Genomic DNA, 13,632 nt, shown 5'->3' on the forward strand with positions numbered 1-13,632 from the left:
CCTTTGTCAGCCAATACAAATTCTTAAATGCATGTTCTAGCACAGTATTAAAAAGTTTAGGCGATTATTTTTATTCGATTAGTATTAGTATGTAATTTGACAGTGGGTGTTGCCTGTATGTATATATTGCATAATAATATTATATCAATATAGTCTAGCCAGCATTCTTTAAGCGTCTGTATTATTTTGCTTAGCTCAACTGTGTATTCCACTTCTTTCTTTATTAGGGTTTTTATGCTTTGTAGATGATTATTAGTTCTGTAACTTTTTCAGAATCCTGCCTGTTCTCTTGGTTGATAAACCTCTAATTTTCATAGTCTAGGATTAAATTAGGTACATCTTATTTAGTTTGGACTGAAACTTACATGTGTGTAGTGTATAACTGGTTGCATACGTACTGGTCTAAAAATTATCCACCAATACCTTCACACACTGACAAAGAAAAACTTGTAAAATTTAAAAAAGGTACGATAAAAGCCAAGTCATATGTTGATTAAATAATCAGTTATTACATCTATTTCGTAAAAAATTTAATTTGATGCGAAAATTAACATATAAAGATCAGTATTTCCAAAACCGATTTATCGTATCATCAAATTTAATATTACTATTTAATAAAGAGATTATAGAGACCGTGAAATCTATAAAACTTTTGGAAAATACAATTTTTTTTTATTATATTTCAAAATTAATTGTTTTGTTGTCTGAAACCTGGCCGTGTGCCGAATGGAAAGGGATCAGAAGTAGAGATAACTGAATCTGCCACTGCTGTCAGACTAAATAAATTTGAGGTTAGGATATTTTGTTAAATTCATTAGTGTTTATGTTTTGAGTTTAGAGGTGAAATAACATAAGATTTTGGTTAATGATAATTTTCAGTTTTGGACAGTCAGAAATACATATGAAGTCTCAATGGTGTAATCTAATCAAAGGGATCGGTTAGGCAAACAAGTCTTTATCCGAATAATACTGTTATTTCATTTTTAGTGTTAAGCCCTTCAGTATTCCAATTTCATTTTTTATATAAATTTGTGTTGTGGTCACTATAATGGTTGATATTCCTAAAGAATTTAAGAAATACGCTAAACACTGTAATAGTCTTAAGCGTATTATTCAAGATACTCAAAGTTCTTTTGAAGAAATTTATTCATCTCTTCATATTCATGGTAAGTTTAATATAATATTTGCTGTTCATTTTAAGGAATTATAATATATTTTTTTAGTGTTTGTAACTTTTAAATCTACTTATGATGTTAGCAATCTAAAAACCAATTTTAGCTGTTGTTATTTATTTACTAGATATTAAAAATTATATATCCCCAGAAGCTTTTTACTCTTATTTATAATGAGGAAGGCTGGTATGTCATTCCTTACTATGCCCTGTTTTTATTTATTTAAATCTCATTTTATATGCAGTTGGAGTACATGAGTTAAATAACTTTCAACTTGCTGTACTATCTCATTTGGTTTTGAATTAATTTAGAACATTTTAAGTCTTCATAGTGTGTTTTTAGCATATTTGTAGATGTATTAGATGGCATTCTTTGACTAATAGCTATGTGAGGTTTTGAATAATATAACTAATTTTCAGCTTTTCTAAATGTTTTATGTTGATTTCTTTGAGTAATAGCTATGTAAGGCCTTCTTGCACACACCAAGCATTTCAGTCTTATTGGTCTATATTAGATGTACTATTGGTTTCTACCATTTATAATAAACATCTTTCACTTTTGTCCATTTTTACTTTTTTTTCATTTTTTTCAACAGGGATTCTTTCCAGGGGGTTCATTATGTGTAAGGCAATCTTACATACACTGAGTATTTCAGTTTTATTGGTCTATATTGGATTTATTATTGGTTTCTACCATATAATAAAAACACATATTTCACTTTTGCCTGTTGTATTGTAGATATACTTAGGTGTTGGTTAATTTTAGGTGAAAAAATATTTTTAAATCTGAATTTATTTCTCTAATTCCCAGTAAATTTTTACATTCTGTGGTAATATGATCTCTATTGGTATTCTTGAGTACAAAAATTTAAAGTTGTAATACATGTCTTGCAATAGCTTATAATAATAATAATGATTATATATATATATATATATATATATATATATATATATATATATATATATATATATATATATAGTGAAGAGGCAAGTATTCACTGCCTATAAATGTTCCCAGGACTTAGACTGGACACTCTCTATAAAAGTGAGGAAAGATTATTAGCACCTTTAAAAGAAAAATATTGTCACACATATACAAAGGTACAAAAGAAAATGGAATTTGGCAAAGAAGATACAACTTTGAACTATACAAAAAATACCAGGATCCAGATATCATAAATACAATACAATTACAATAAAAAAAAACCACGAAACAGATTAGAATGGAGAAGAATCCTGGTACAGGTCAAGACTCTAATGTTGTTAGGCCAGTGATGATGATGACTTCTAGATATTTACTTTTCTCTACACCTTTTATGCTTTCTGTATCTAAAATTAGATCTTCTATTTCTGTTTCTTACCACCAGATATTCACACTTGTTGATATGTTGATGGTAAGGTCTGGTAAGGATTTTGCTATCTGCAAATAATAAAGTGAAAAGCATGTCATCCCCTATTCTCAGTCAAGTTTCTGCATTTTTTTTATCATTTAGCTAGAGCTCTGTATAAATATATCTTGAAGAGAGTAGGAGAAAAACAACATCTCTGTCTCTATACTTCAATTGTATTTAATGGTGCTGTGATGTAATTTTTTATTGATACCTTGTCGAAAACTTTCTCTAGATCTATAAATAAAAAGTATGTACTTTTCTTCTGTTGTATACTCTTTTTTTTGTCAAAATCATTTTTTGTCTATAAAATGTTTATTATACATTTGAGAGAAAATGGTTCAAATAAAAGTTGTAGATCTTAAAAAGTTCTTTATTTTGTGATTTTCTAAATTAAAATACATAAATAATTGTCTGATATAATTACAAAAAACACTTATTTTTGCAGTAATTTATAAATGTTAATAACATTGTTTTTTTGCGTAATGACATGAAATAAAACTACTTCAAATTATGACAATTAATGAGTTATTGAAGTGTTCTAAATCTCAGCTAGACCAAACAGTTTGTAAGGTATTCAATTTGTTTATCCCGGAGAGTGATTATTTAAACAACTGTACTTCAGATAGTGTAAAAACTTCTTAAAAAATAATTCGTTTCACATTTTACTTTAAATAAACATATTTTGAATATTAATTTATAATTAATATTATATTTATATAAAGAATATACATTAATTATTAAAATTTTAATAAGTATGTGTTGTGAAATAATAGTAAAATTCAACAACTCTTTTTTGGAAAATATTAATTAGTTTATTTTTCTGGGATTTACTGATTTTTCCGCTAGGTGAAAGTTGACCAGTTCTTATTATTAACTCGAGCTACTCCAGTTTAGAAACAATGAATGTTCTGCATACCATAAAAGGCGAGATATGGCACATTTTCCCTGCATAGTTCAATATGAAGATCCATTCTAAAAAAACAGAGCTCGCAAAGTTCTCCCCTTCACTTTAACGTGGTAAACATGGCCGTATTTCCCATAAGGCCGAGTAGGCTATCGCCTAGGGCGGAAAATATCCAGGGGCGGCAAATTTTCAAACATTGATATAAACATCTATTTATAAATGTCAAATATCAACAGAAAAAAACCTAAAAATATAAACATTAATACTATAATAAGCTGCAAACACTTTAGCAATCACCCGCCACTGGGGTTACCACAAATATATGTCTATTTTTCATTTATTAAACCTAATGCAGTGTCTCAGTGTGTAGATAGGCCTATAATCAAAATTTTAGGTAGTACTCTTTATTGACCATTTGACCTCATGGCAAAAGTTCATGGTGCAATAGTCATCATTTTGGCTTTACAACCCTGTGTGGGTCCTAGCCTCTCCAAGAATTTTTCTCCAGTCGTCCCTATCCATCGCCTTCCTCCGCCAAGCACGTATTTCCATATTTCTCATATCTTGGTCTATGTTATCTAGGAATCTTGTTCTGGATCTTCCTCTTCTTCTTTGACCAATAGGTCTGTCAAGGAGCGTTTTTCTAGCTGGGTCGGTTTGCTCCATCCGCATTACATGGCCTACCCACCTCAGACGTCCTATCTTTATGTGTTTTACGATATCTGGTTCCTGGTATATCCTATAGAGTTCGAAGTTGTATCGTCTTCTCCAGACACCATTTTCATTTACCGCTCATTTACCGCATTTGCTTTCATGGTGCAATAGTTATGACATTAAATTCAAGGAACACAGTGAGCGTAACCTTCACGTTCGACTGGACTTGTCGAGCCTTTTTTGATTTTGGCGAACTAGAATGCCTCCACTGGGATGATTGAACCTTAGTTTCGACGTCATATCCATAAACCCATGTTTCTTCACCTGCTATAACCCTTTTGAGTAAATTTTGGTCGTCGTTTACGTCATTTTAGAATAAATTTTGCTGACACGCGTTTCATACCTAAAACGTTTGAAACAATATCATGGCATGAGCGAATTGATATGCCAACATCATCAATAATTTTTCCGATTGTGATTCGACGCTCGTTCATAACTATTTCTATCACTTTTTTACGTTTTCATCGGTTTTTGATGTGCTGGGGCGTTCATCATCTTTAACGTCTTCACGGCTATCTTAGACACGTTTATACCACGCGTAAACACATGTTTTTTTTATAGCATGTTAACCGTAGGCCTTTGTTAATATTTTACACACTTTTTTACACTTTCATTTTTCATCTTTCATTTTTTACGCAATATATATATATATATATATATATATATATATATATATATATATATTGATATATGTATATAACTATAATAATATCTTTGATTTTTATTTCAGAAAAAGATGAATCCTTTCAAATAGATATTGAAGTGATTCGTCCAAAATTAGAAAGAGTGCCAACACTTTTTATTTTTGGTCAGAATTGCCATTCAAAAGCTTTATTTGTTAATGCGTTACTTGGACAAGCTATTTTGCCACTATTCAGTTCACAGTGGAGATGGGTAAGCAATTTTTCTTCTCATTTTAATGCATATATAAAGGAAATATTCACAATTGTAATAGTGAACAAGAAAATAAAGAACATTACCATTTGGAGACGAGTAGTAGTAAATAGACAAACGGTTAAATGTAATAACCAAGAGTTCTATCTAAAATCAGTTTTACAGATTATTCTATTCAATATTGCCGATCACTTTATACCAAATTATTATATAAACATTTTATATAATGTCTATTAATAATTCTGATAATTACCATCACAGTTATCAGCATTATTTCATTTTTACAATTTGAAATTTCGTTTGACATCGATTTTTTAGAATTAGTTTTGATGACATGTAGTTTTTCAATGATTTCAGTTTTTTTGTCTATCATAACAACATAGTAGCAACATCAATTTGTTTCAACTACACCTGTGATGCATATTATTACAATATGGCCTCCTTTTAGACTAATAAGCAATTTTATTTTAACCACAGTTTAAGAAAAGATAATGATTTAAGGTTTCCACCTAAATCTACAATGTTACTTTCAAGATACACCTTATGGTTGTGTAGTAATTAGGATATCCCATACAGACACACACACCCATCTGAAAGATTTCCGCTGTTGGTACAATTAAACCTAAAGCTAAGATTAGTACTATTACAAAAACTAATATTAAACTTAACAGGCTTCCGGGTTGAACGGCGTCGATTATTACTGCGCCGAGCTTTAGACACCCTCTCTGATGTCTTCTTCAGGGCTTCCAAAGTCTCAGTCTTCCGAGCCCCCAGACACTACTACACTGATCACGATTTTAATCACTGAATCACTGATTACTGAAAATACGATTTTCTCATATTTTTTAAATGTATAACCCTTTATTTTTTTTCCAAAAAATTGCATTTATTATAATAATATTTTATTTTTATTAAGCATTCTCTATATCTAAACCCAATAATTTCCAGAATATTTTTAGTTTTCTTCAAATTTCGGGAGTATCTGCAATTTTTGTAAGTATTAATAACTTGTGTAATAATATAACAAAATGATTCTTATTCAATAAATAACTAATGTTAATTTCCATCGTTTTCTCTTCTTAGCGGTGAGCTTCCAATCTCTGATTCCCATCCCTCTATTATCTTGCATTCTTTCCAAATGTCCCAGTCATTCTAGTCTACGTTTTTTTACTACTTTTGTTATTGGGGGTTTAGCATACAATTGGTACACTTCCACTTTAGTTCGTCTTCTCCATTCTCCCTTTACTACTTTTTCACCAAACATTCTGCGTCTGTTCTGTATGGTTTTGTTCATAGTCCATGTCTCGGCAGCGTATAGCATTGTGGAACTAATTATAGTTTTGTATACTCTTTTTTTGGTATTACGAGATATATCTTTGGCCTTAATTATTTTGTACATGCTAAAAACGAGAATCATCACTGCTAGTATTGGAGGAGAATCTGCGACTGTGACAGCGGTAAAGGGGTGCCCTCAAGGGGGAGTATTATCGCCTCTGCTGTGGTCTTTGGTTGTGGATGACCTTCTCACTAAGTTGCATGATTCTGGTTTTATAACCCAAGGTTACGCAGATGACCTAGTTGTTACAATTAGAGGCAAGCATGACCAGACTATATCTAGTCTCATGCAAACTGCTCTTAACGAAATTAAAAGTTGGTGCTCGAAAGAGGGCTTAAATGTCAACCCCAGTAAAACGACTTTGATACCTTTCACAAGGAGACGTAAATACAATTTACAGGCTCCAACTATGAATGGCATCACATTAGACTATTCCAAGGAAGTAAAATATCTGGGGGTAACCCTAGATCAAAAACTCACCTGGAATAGTCATATTGAAAAAATTTTATCCAGAGCTTTGGTGGCAAGTTGGACCTGCCGCAAGACGTTTGGAAAAAATTGGGGCCTACAACCGAAAATGACTCTCTGGTCATATAAAACAATAATTAGGCCCATGGTCACATACGCATCATTCGTATGGTGGCCAAAAACACAACAAACAACAGCTAACGCCAAGCTTCAAAAAGTGCAGCGGCTAGCTTGTTTGGGAATCACAGGGGCAATGTCAACATGTCCCACTGCAGCTCTAGAGGCGATGCTGAACCTTCCTCCCTTGCAGTTCTGCATAAGGAGGGAGGCAGTAACTACCGCCTTAAAACTGCGACAGACACAAATAATGAAATCTGGAGATCTAGTTGGCCACCTGAAAATCTTAGAAGAAATTCCATTGGATTCTATGGACATGCTGACAGATGCTATGCCAGTCAAATTCGACTTTGAAACACCCTTTGAAGTGGTCATAAAAAACCACCAAATGGGTGAAGAAATTGAACCAAAAGTGGAAGAAGGTTCACTCGTATGGTATACGGATGGATCTAAGATAGATGAAAGGGCAGGAGTGGGAGTTATTGGGCCCAATTTCAGGCTATCTAAATCTCTTGGAAACGCCCCAACTATCTTCCAGGCAGAAATACATGCTATAGACATAAGTGCCCAAGAATGTCTCAACCGAGACACCCGTAGGGCAAGAGTCCTTATTTTATCAGACAGCCAAGCCGCCTTAAAGGCTCTAAAGTCATTTACATGTGAGTCGAAGTTGGTTTGGGACTCAAGAAGCTGGCGGAACGCAACAATGTAACTGTGATGTGGGTGCCAGGTCACAAGGGAATTGCAGGAAATGAGGAAGCTGACAGCCTCGCAAAAGAAGGAGCTAATACCCCATTCCAGGGTCCGGAACCCTTCTGTGGACTATCGAAAAGCCACATCAGAGAGGAACTCCGTACCTGGGAACTCAATCAACTAAGATCATATTGGTCTAACACACCAGGACAAAGGCAAGCAAAAAGACGTGTTCCAGTCTTGGGGTATTTCTTCGGCGTCCCACACTTCTACCAATAACTCACGAAGTTGGTTTCGTAAAACCTTTCCTCCATATTTGAATTTCTCTGCCACAATGCCGCTCTGCCCGGGGCTTTTTTAATTTTTCATTTTTTGTTCTCACTGGGTCCGTGAATCCGCGAACATTGAATCGGCGTAATTTTCATTAATATGCATCAAGCATTAGGTAGGTAGGAGAGGAAATGAGCATTAAAATAAACTCAACAAAACCAAATTTTTAGTGTTTAGTCGTGACCCACATCCTGATGCAAAGCTTCAATTAAACGGAGTCCAAGTTGGGAAAGTTCACAAAATGACATATTTTAGAACTGTGATAACAGACCAACTAGATCCAGACATAGAAATAAAACGTAGAATAGCAATGACTAAAACTACTTTTATCATCTCGGTTTAGAACTAAGACAAAGAATGGCTAAGTGCTATGTTTGGTCTGTACTTTTGTATAGTGCAAAAGTGTGGACGCTAAAAGTATCGATCATGAACAAAATTGAAGCATTGAAAATGTGGGTTCATAGACGAATGCTAAAGATACCTTGGACAGTAAGAAAAACTAATGAAGAAGTACTAAGGAGCGTCAACAAAGATAGAGAACTGCTAAAGAGTGTTAAACATCGAAAAATGTATTATCTGGGACATATAGTAAGGGGAAGTCGATATAAAATATTACAACTGATCCTTAAACGCAAAATAGAGGGCCGTAGAGGTGTAGGAAGAAAACAAGTTTCTTCGTTAAAAAACATTCGTGAATGGACACAGATATCAAATGCAGGACAATTATTCCATGTGGCAGAAGATCGAGAGGCCTTCGCAATGGTGATCGCCAACGTCGGATAATTCTGATATGGCACGCGAAGAAGAATGGATCAAGGAATCCCTACTTTATTAACAGTCATAATCAAACTAGGAGTTCTATAAATGTTTGGGGCAGTATTGTTGGGGACTATGTGATTGTCCCACATTTTTTTGACGGCTGTGTGAATGGTGCTGTATATCTGGATTTTCTGCCATGCTAGGACTACTGCAAAATATTTCACTTAATATTCGACAAAGAATGTGTCTTTTATACTATGGTGCTCCAGTTTATCACACCGCTCTTTTTCACAATCATCTAAATAATAACTTTCCTGTTAGGTGGATAGGCAGAGGAGGACCAACTATTTGGCAACCGCGATCACCGCAATCGTCAAATATTTTTTTCATGTGAGGCTGTAAAAAAACTTTGTGACTAGAAGCCTCCAACAACGCCAGATGATATGAAAAATAGAATAAGAGAAGCTTTTAGTAATATTGACTTACAAACGTTAAGAAATGTGGCTCGATCATTTGAATATCGATTACAAACTTGCAGAGATTGAAACTTGAACATTTACTTTAGACTTACTTCCTTAATATCACATTAATTGTTACATTCATGGCATATTGTTATGGTATATATTTTGTGGTATGGACATGTAAGAAGAACTAGCGACAGCAGATGGATAAAGAGAATAACCGAATGGAGCCCTATAGGAAGGAGGAAAAGAGGACGACCCCGAAAATCCTGGAGGAACGAAGTAGACGACGCCATGAGTAAGAGAGGCCTAAACGATGGAGAATGGAACAACAGAGAGAGATGGAAACGGTTGAGCGAGGGAAGGCAGTGAATACTGTAGAATCCCTAAATATATATATATATATATATATATATATATATATATATATATATATATATATATATATATATATTGTTGTGAATTTATTAATTGTTAAGTCTTTAATTTATAATGTCTTGTTCTTATCTTAATTCATTAAAAAGCACAATGACTGATATTTATTTATTTTCACTAAACATACATAATTTATTAAAAAGCGAACGTAACATTTTATCGCGAGCGCGTCGTCCGAATTAACTAACTGTTTTCAAAATAAAAGTTCCTCCATATTTATACGAAAACAGCTGCTCTAGAATCCCATGGATTTTGACCTCAATTGACCTGGTTTCGCCTCGAATGGACAGGCCTAATTCCGGAAGATTCGAATGGAACCAGTTTTTTTTATTACTTGGAGTTTATGCCAGCTATTCGAAAGGTCTCGTATATTCTAAAACAGAACAGCATTAGTCATAATATAATACGGTTATTTTTAGGCCAGGATTTTTATCGTAACATTGCCCCCCTCTTAAAAGATGGTTCCTCCTGGAACCTTGTCGGGACTGGAACCGGAACTGTATGCTGGTATCGGCAACTGGACCCTCTTTTACAACTTCCAGTTGTATAAAAATGACAAGGGACGGTTTTCTCTCCGCACCAGTAACTATGCGGATTGCAACAGACTAACACCTGGACTTCGGTGTCTTTGAAGATCTCCTCCACCATATTTCGGATAACCCTCCAATCTAATTGGCGGCACTCCAACTTTGGCATGGCTAACTTTTGCACGTCGGACTCTAGTACGTGCTCTCTCAATTGAAGTAAGGCTTCCCATACATCTCGGTAGGTAGGTTGGTCACGGGCAGTGTCTTTTGTTACCAGGTAGAAAAGGTAACGTGATGCATCTTGGAGTTTCAAGGTTTTACCGGGAGCTGGCACCTGGCATTGAAGTTCTGCAACTCGACCAAACTTCCTTCGAAAGACGGATGCCAACCCTGGTGCGTCTTTGATACTGGCCGGGATGGTGAGGGCCAGCGAGTAGTCATCGGGGAGCGCTAGTAGATCTTGCTTTTCTTCAGTGGTAACACCATGTCTCGCTTTACCGGTACCTCCATAGGCACCCATGAATTCCTCAAACGTGAGGTCAGACACATCGTGGACTTGGTTTACTTCCACTTCTTCATCTACGTCGTGGTCACCTTCGAAAGACGCCAGCCGGTTATGGTGTACTATCATCGGCTTTCCCTTCGGAATCTTGCTTATTCGGTAGATGACATCGTTGATCTTCTCCATAATAAGGTATGGACCTTCCCAAAACTGCTGCAATTTGGGAGAACAACCTTTTCGCTTCTTGGGATTATACAGCCATACTTTGTCGTTCTTCTTAAAGCAACCCTTTTCGGCTTGTGTATCGTACCGTTTCTTCATTCGGTCGCTAGCGATCTGAAGGTGGGAACGGACCAACTCATGTACATCGTCCATTCTTCTTCGTAATTCGATCACATAATCTTCACCTGCTACATCTTCTCCAGGTCGACACCCAAACTCTAGATCACAAGGTAGTCGCATTTCGCGTCCGAATAGGACTTTCGCTGGTGTCTGGCCTGTTGATTCGTTAACAGCAGATCTGTAGGCCATTGTGAAGAACGGAAGGTATTGGTCCCAGTCTCGCTGATGATCGGACACCATCTTTGTCAAATATTTGCCAACTGTCCTATTCATCCGTTCTACCATACCATCAGATTGCGGATGATATGCTGTAGTTCTTGTTTTCTTCATGCCTAGTCTATCACATATTCCTTGGAATAGATCGCTTTCGAAGTTCCTGCCTTGGTCACTATGGATCTCCAAAGGCACTCCAAATCGGCTGATATATTCTTGGATCAACTTATCTGCAACGGTGGCGGCCTTCTGGTCTGGAAGTGCGTAAATCTCGACCCACTTAGTGAAGTAATCCATTACTACCAGCATGTACTTGCCTCCATTTTCACTTTCTGGAAATGGCCCAGCGATGTCCAAAGCTATTCTTTCAAACGGGCTTCCAACATTATATTGTCTCATAGGAGCTCTCCTTTTTCGGTAAGGCCCGTTACTCGTGGCACAAATAGTACATTTCTTACACCAGTCTTTTACATCGTCGGAACTGTTCATCCAATAAAACCGTTCCCGAATTCGCTGAAGGGTTTTCCTTACACCAAAATGCCCTCCCGATGGACTGTCGTGTAACTGACGAAGTACTTCGGCTATTCTGCTCTTTGGGATCACCAACTGTCTTCTCTTCTCTGAACCGTCATCATTTTCCAGGACTCGTTTAAGCAAGCCATCTTCGATGATAAATGAGTCCCACTGGGCCCAATACGTCTTAACTACTGAGCATAGGTTTGATATTTCCTGCCAAGGTGGTCGACGGTTTTCCTCTTTCCATTTTCGGATTTTCTGTATAACTGGATCTCTCTCTTGTTCTTCCCTGATCTTAGTAGGCGTCCAGTCGTCGTTGACAATCGTCGTTCTTAGCACTGCTGCTTCCTTGGATTCCGTTTTGTTGCAGTGGGAACACTCTGCTGAGCATGGCCTTCTGGAAAGAGAATCAGCGTTTCTGTGGCTAACTCCGGCCCGGTGCTCAATCTTAAAATCGTATTCTTGGAGTCGTTCGATCCACCTGGCTATCTGACCCTCTGGATTCTTAAACTGCATCAACCACTTAAGGGCGGCATGGTCGGTTCGGATTAGAAACTTTCTTCCATAGAGGTATTGATAGAAGTGCTCTACTGATTTCACTACTGCCAGAAGTTCTCTTCTCGTGACGCAATAATTCCGCTCAGGTTTTGAAAGAACTTTACTAAAATATCCGAGGACTCGTTCCTGTCCTCCTTGAATCTGAGACAGCACTCCTCCAATTCCCACATTACTTGCATCTGTATCTAAGATGAACTCTCCTTCTGGCAGTGGATACCCTAAAATTGGTGCTGTTATTAAATGCTTTTTCAAGGTCTCAAAGGCATTTTGGCAGTCTATATCCCAGCGGTATTCTCTTGCTTCCTCTGTAAGTCGCGTTAATGGCTTAGCGATATCTGCAAACTTCTTAATAAACCTCCGGTAGTAAGTACATAGTCCAAGAAAACTTCTCACTTGATGTTTGTCAGTTGGTTTTGGCCATTCCTTAATGGAATCGATTTTTCCCTTATCCACGGCCACTCCTTCTTTACTGACTATATGACCCAGATAATTGACTTTACCTTGAAATAGCTGGCACTTCTTGGGGTTTAGCATCAATTGGGCAGCTTTAAGTCGATTAAAAACGTTTTCTAAATTCCTCAAATGATCTTCGAATGTCTCCCCCAAGACGATTATGTCATCTAAATAAACCAGGCATGTTTTCCAAGATAACCCTCTCAACACATTTTCCATAAGCCTCTCAAATGTCGCAGGAGCATTACAAAGTCCAAATGGCATAACGTTGAATTGCCACAATCCAGATCCTGTGGTGAAGGCTGTCTTTTCTTTATCGACTGGGTCCATTTCTACCTGCCAGTATCCAGACTTCAAATCTAAAGTAGAAAACAATTTACTTCCAGCCAATGTGTCCAATGTGTCATCGATCCGAGGCAGAGGATAACTATCTTTCTTGGTAACGTTGTTCAGCAAACGGTAATCCACACAGAACCTCGTCGTTCCGTCTTTCTTCTTAACCAGGACCACCGGAGAGACCCATGGGCTCGTAGAAGGTTCTATCACCCCGTCTTTCTTCATTTCCTGAACAATCGTTTCAGCTTCCTCTCTCTTCGCCTGTGGTAATCGTCGAGCTGTTTGACGAATTGGCTTAGCATTACCAGTATCAATTTTATGCTTAACAACGGTAGTTCTTCCCGTCTTTCCTCCTTTCGGTACGAAAATATCACGATACTGCCGCAGAAATTCCCTTAATTTCCTTTTCTCCATCTGATTTAGAGACTGTCCTGCAACTGCAACCATTTGGTCGAATTTGTCGTTGGAATTATCAGATGTTGTCGCCTGACGGATTATGGATGTCACAGGTA

General features: G+C 36.5%; 1 protein-coding gene across 1 annotated transcript in view; it reads left to right on the forward strand.

The window, feature by feature from the left end:
- Positions 1–786: 786 nt before the first annotated feature.
- The window catches only part of LOC140452251 (dual serine/threonine and tyrosine protein kinase-like), a 115,726-nt gene continuing 102,880 nt past the window's right edge, over positions 787–13,632 (forward strand). The window contains exons 1-2 of the mRNA XM_072546390.1: positions 787–1,166; positions 4,911–5,074. Coding sequence (XP_072402491.1) covers positions 1,049–1,166; positions 4,911–5,074 — 282 coding nt within the window. The 5' untranslated portion in view covers positions 787–1,048. The remainder of the gene's footprint in view (positions 1,167–4,910; positions 5,075–13,632) is intronic.

The sequence above is a fragment of the Diabrotica undecimpunctata genome, chromosome 10, assembly GCF_040954645.1.
Source record: "Diabrotica undecimpunctata isolate CICGRU chromosome 10, icDiaUnde3, whole genome shotgun sequence".
NCBI classification, from domain to species: Eukaryota; Metazoa; Arthropoda; class Insecta; order Coleoptera; family Chrysomelidae; genus Diabrotica; species Diabrotica undecimpunctata.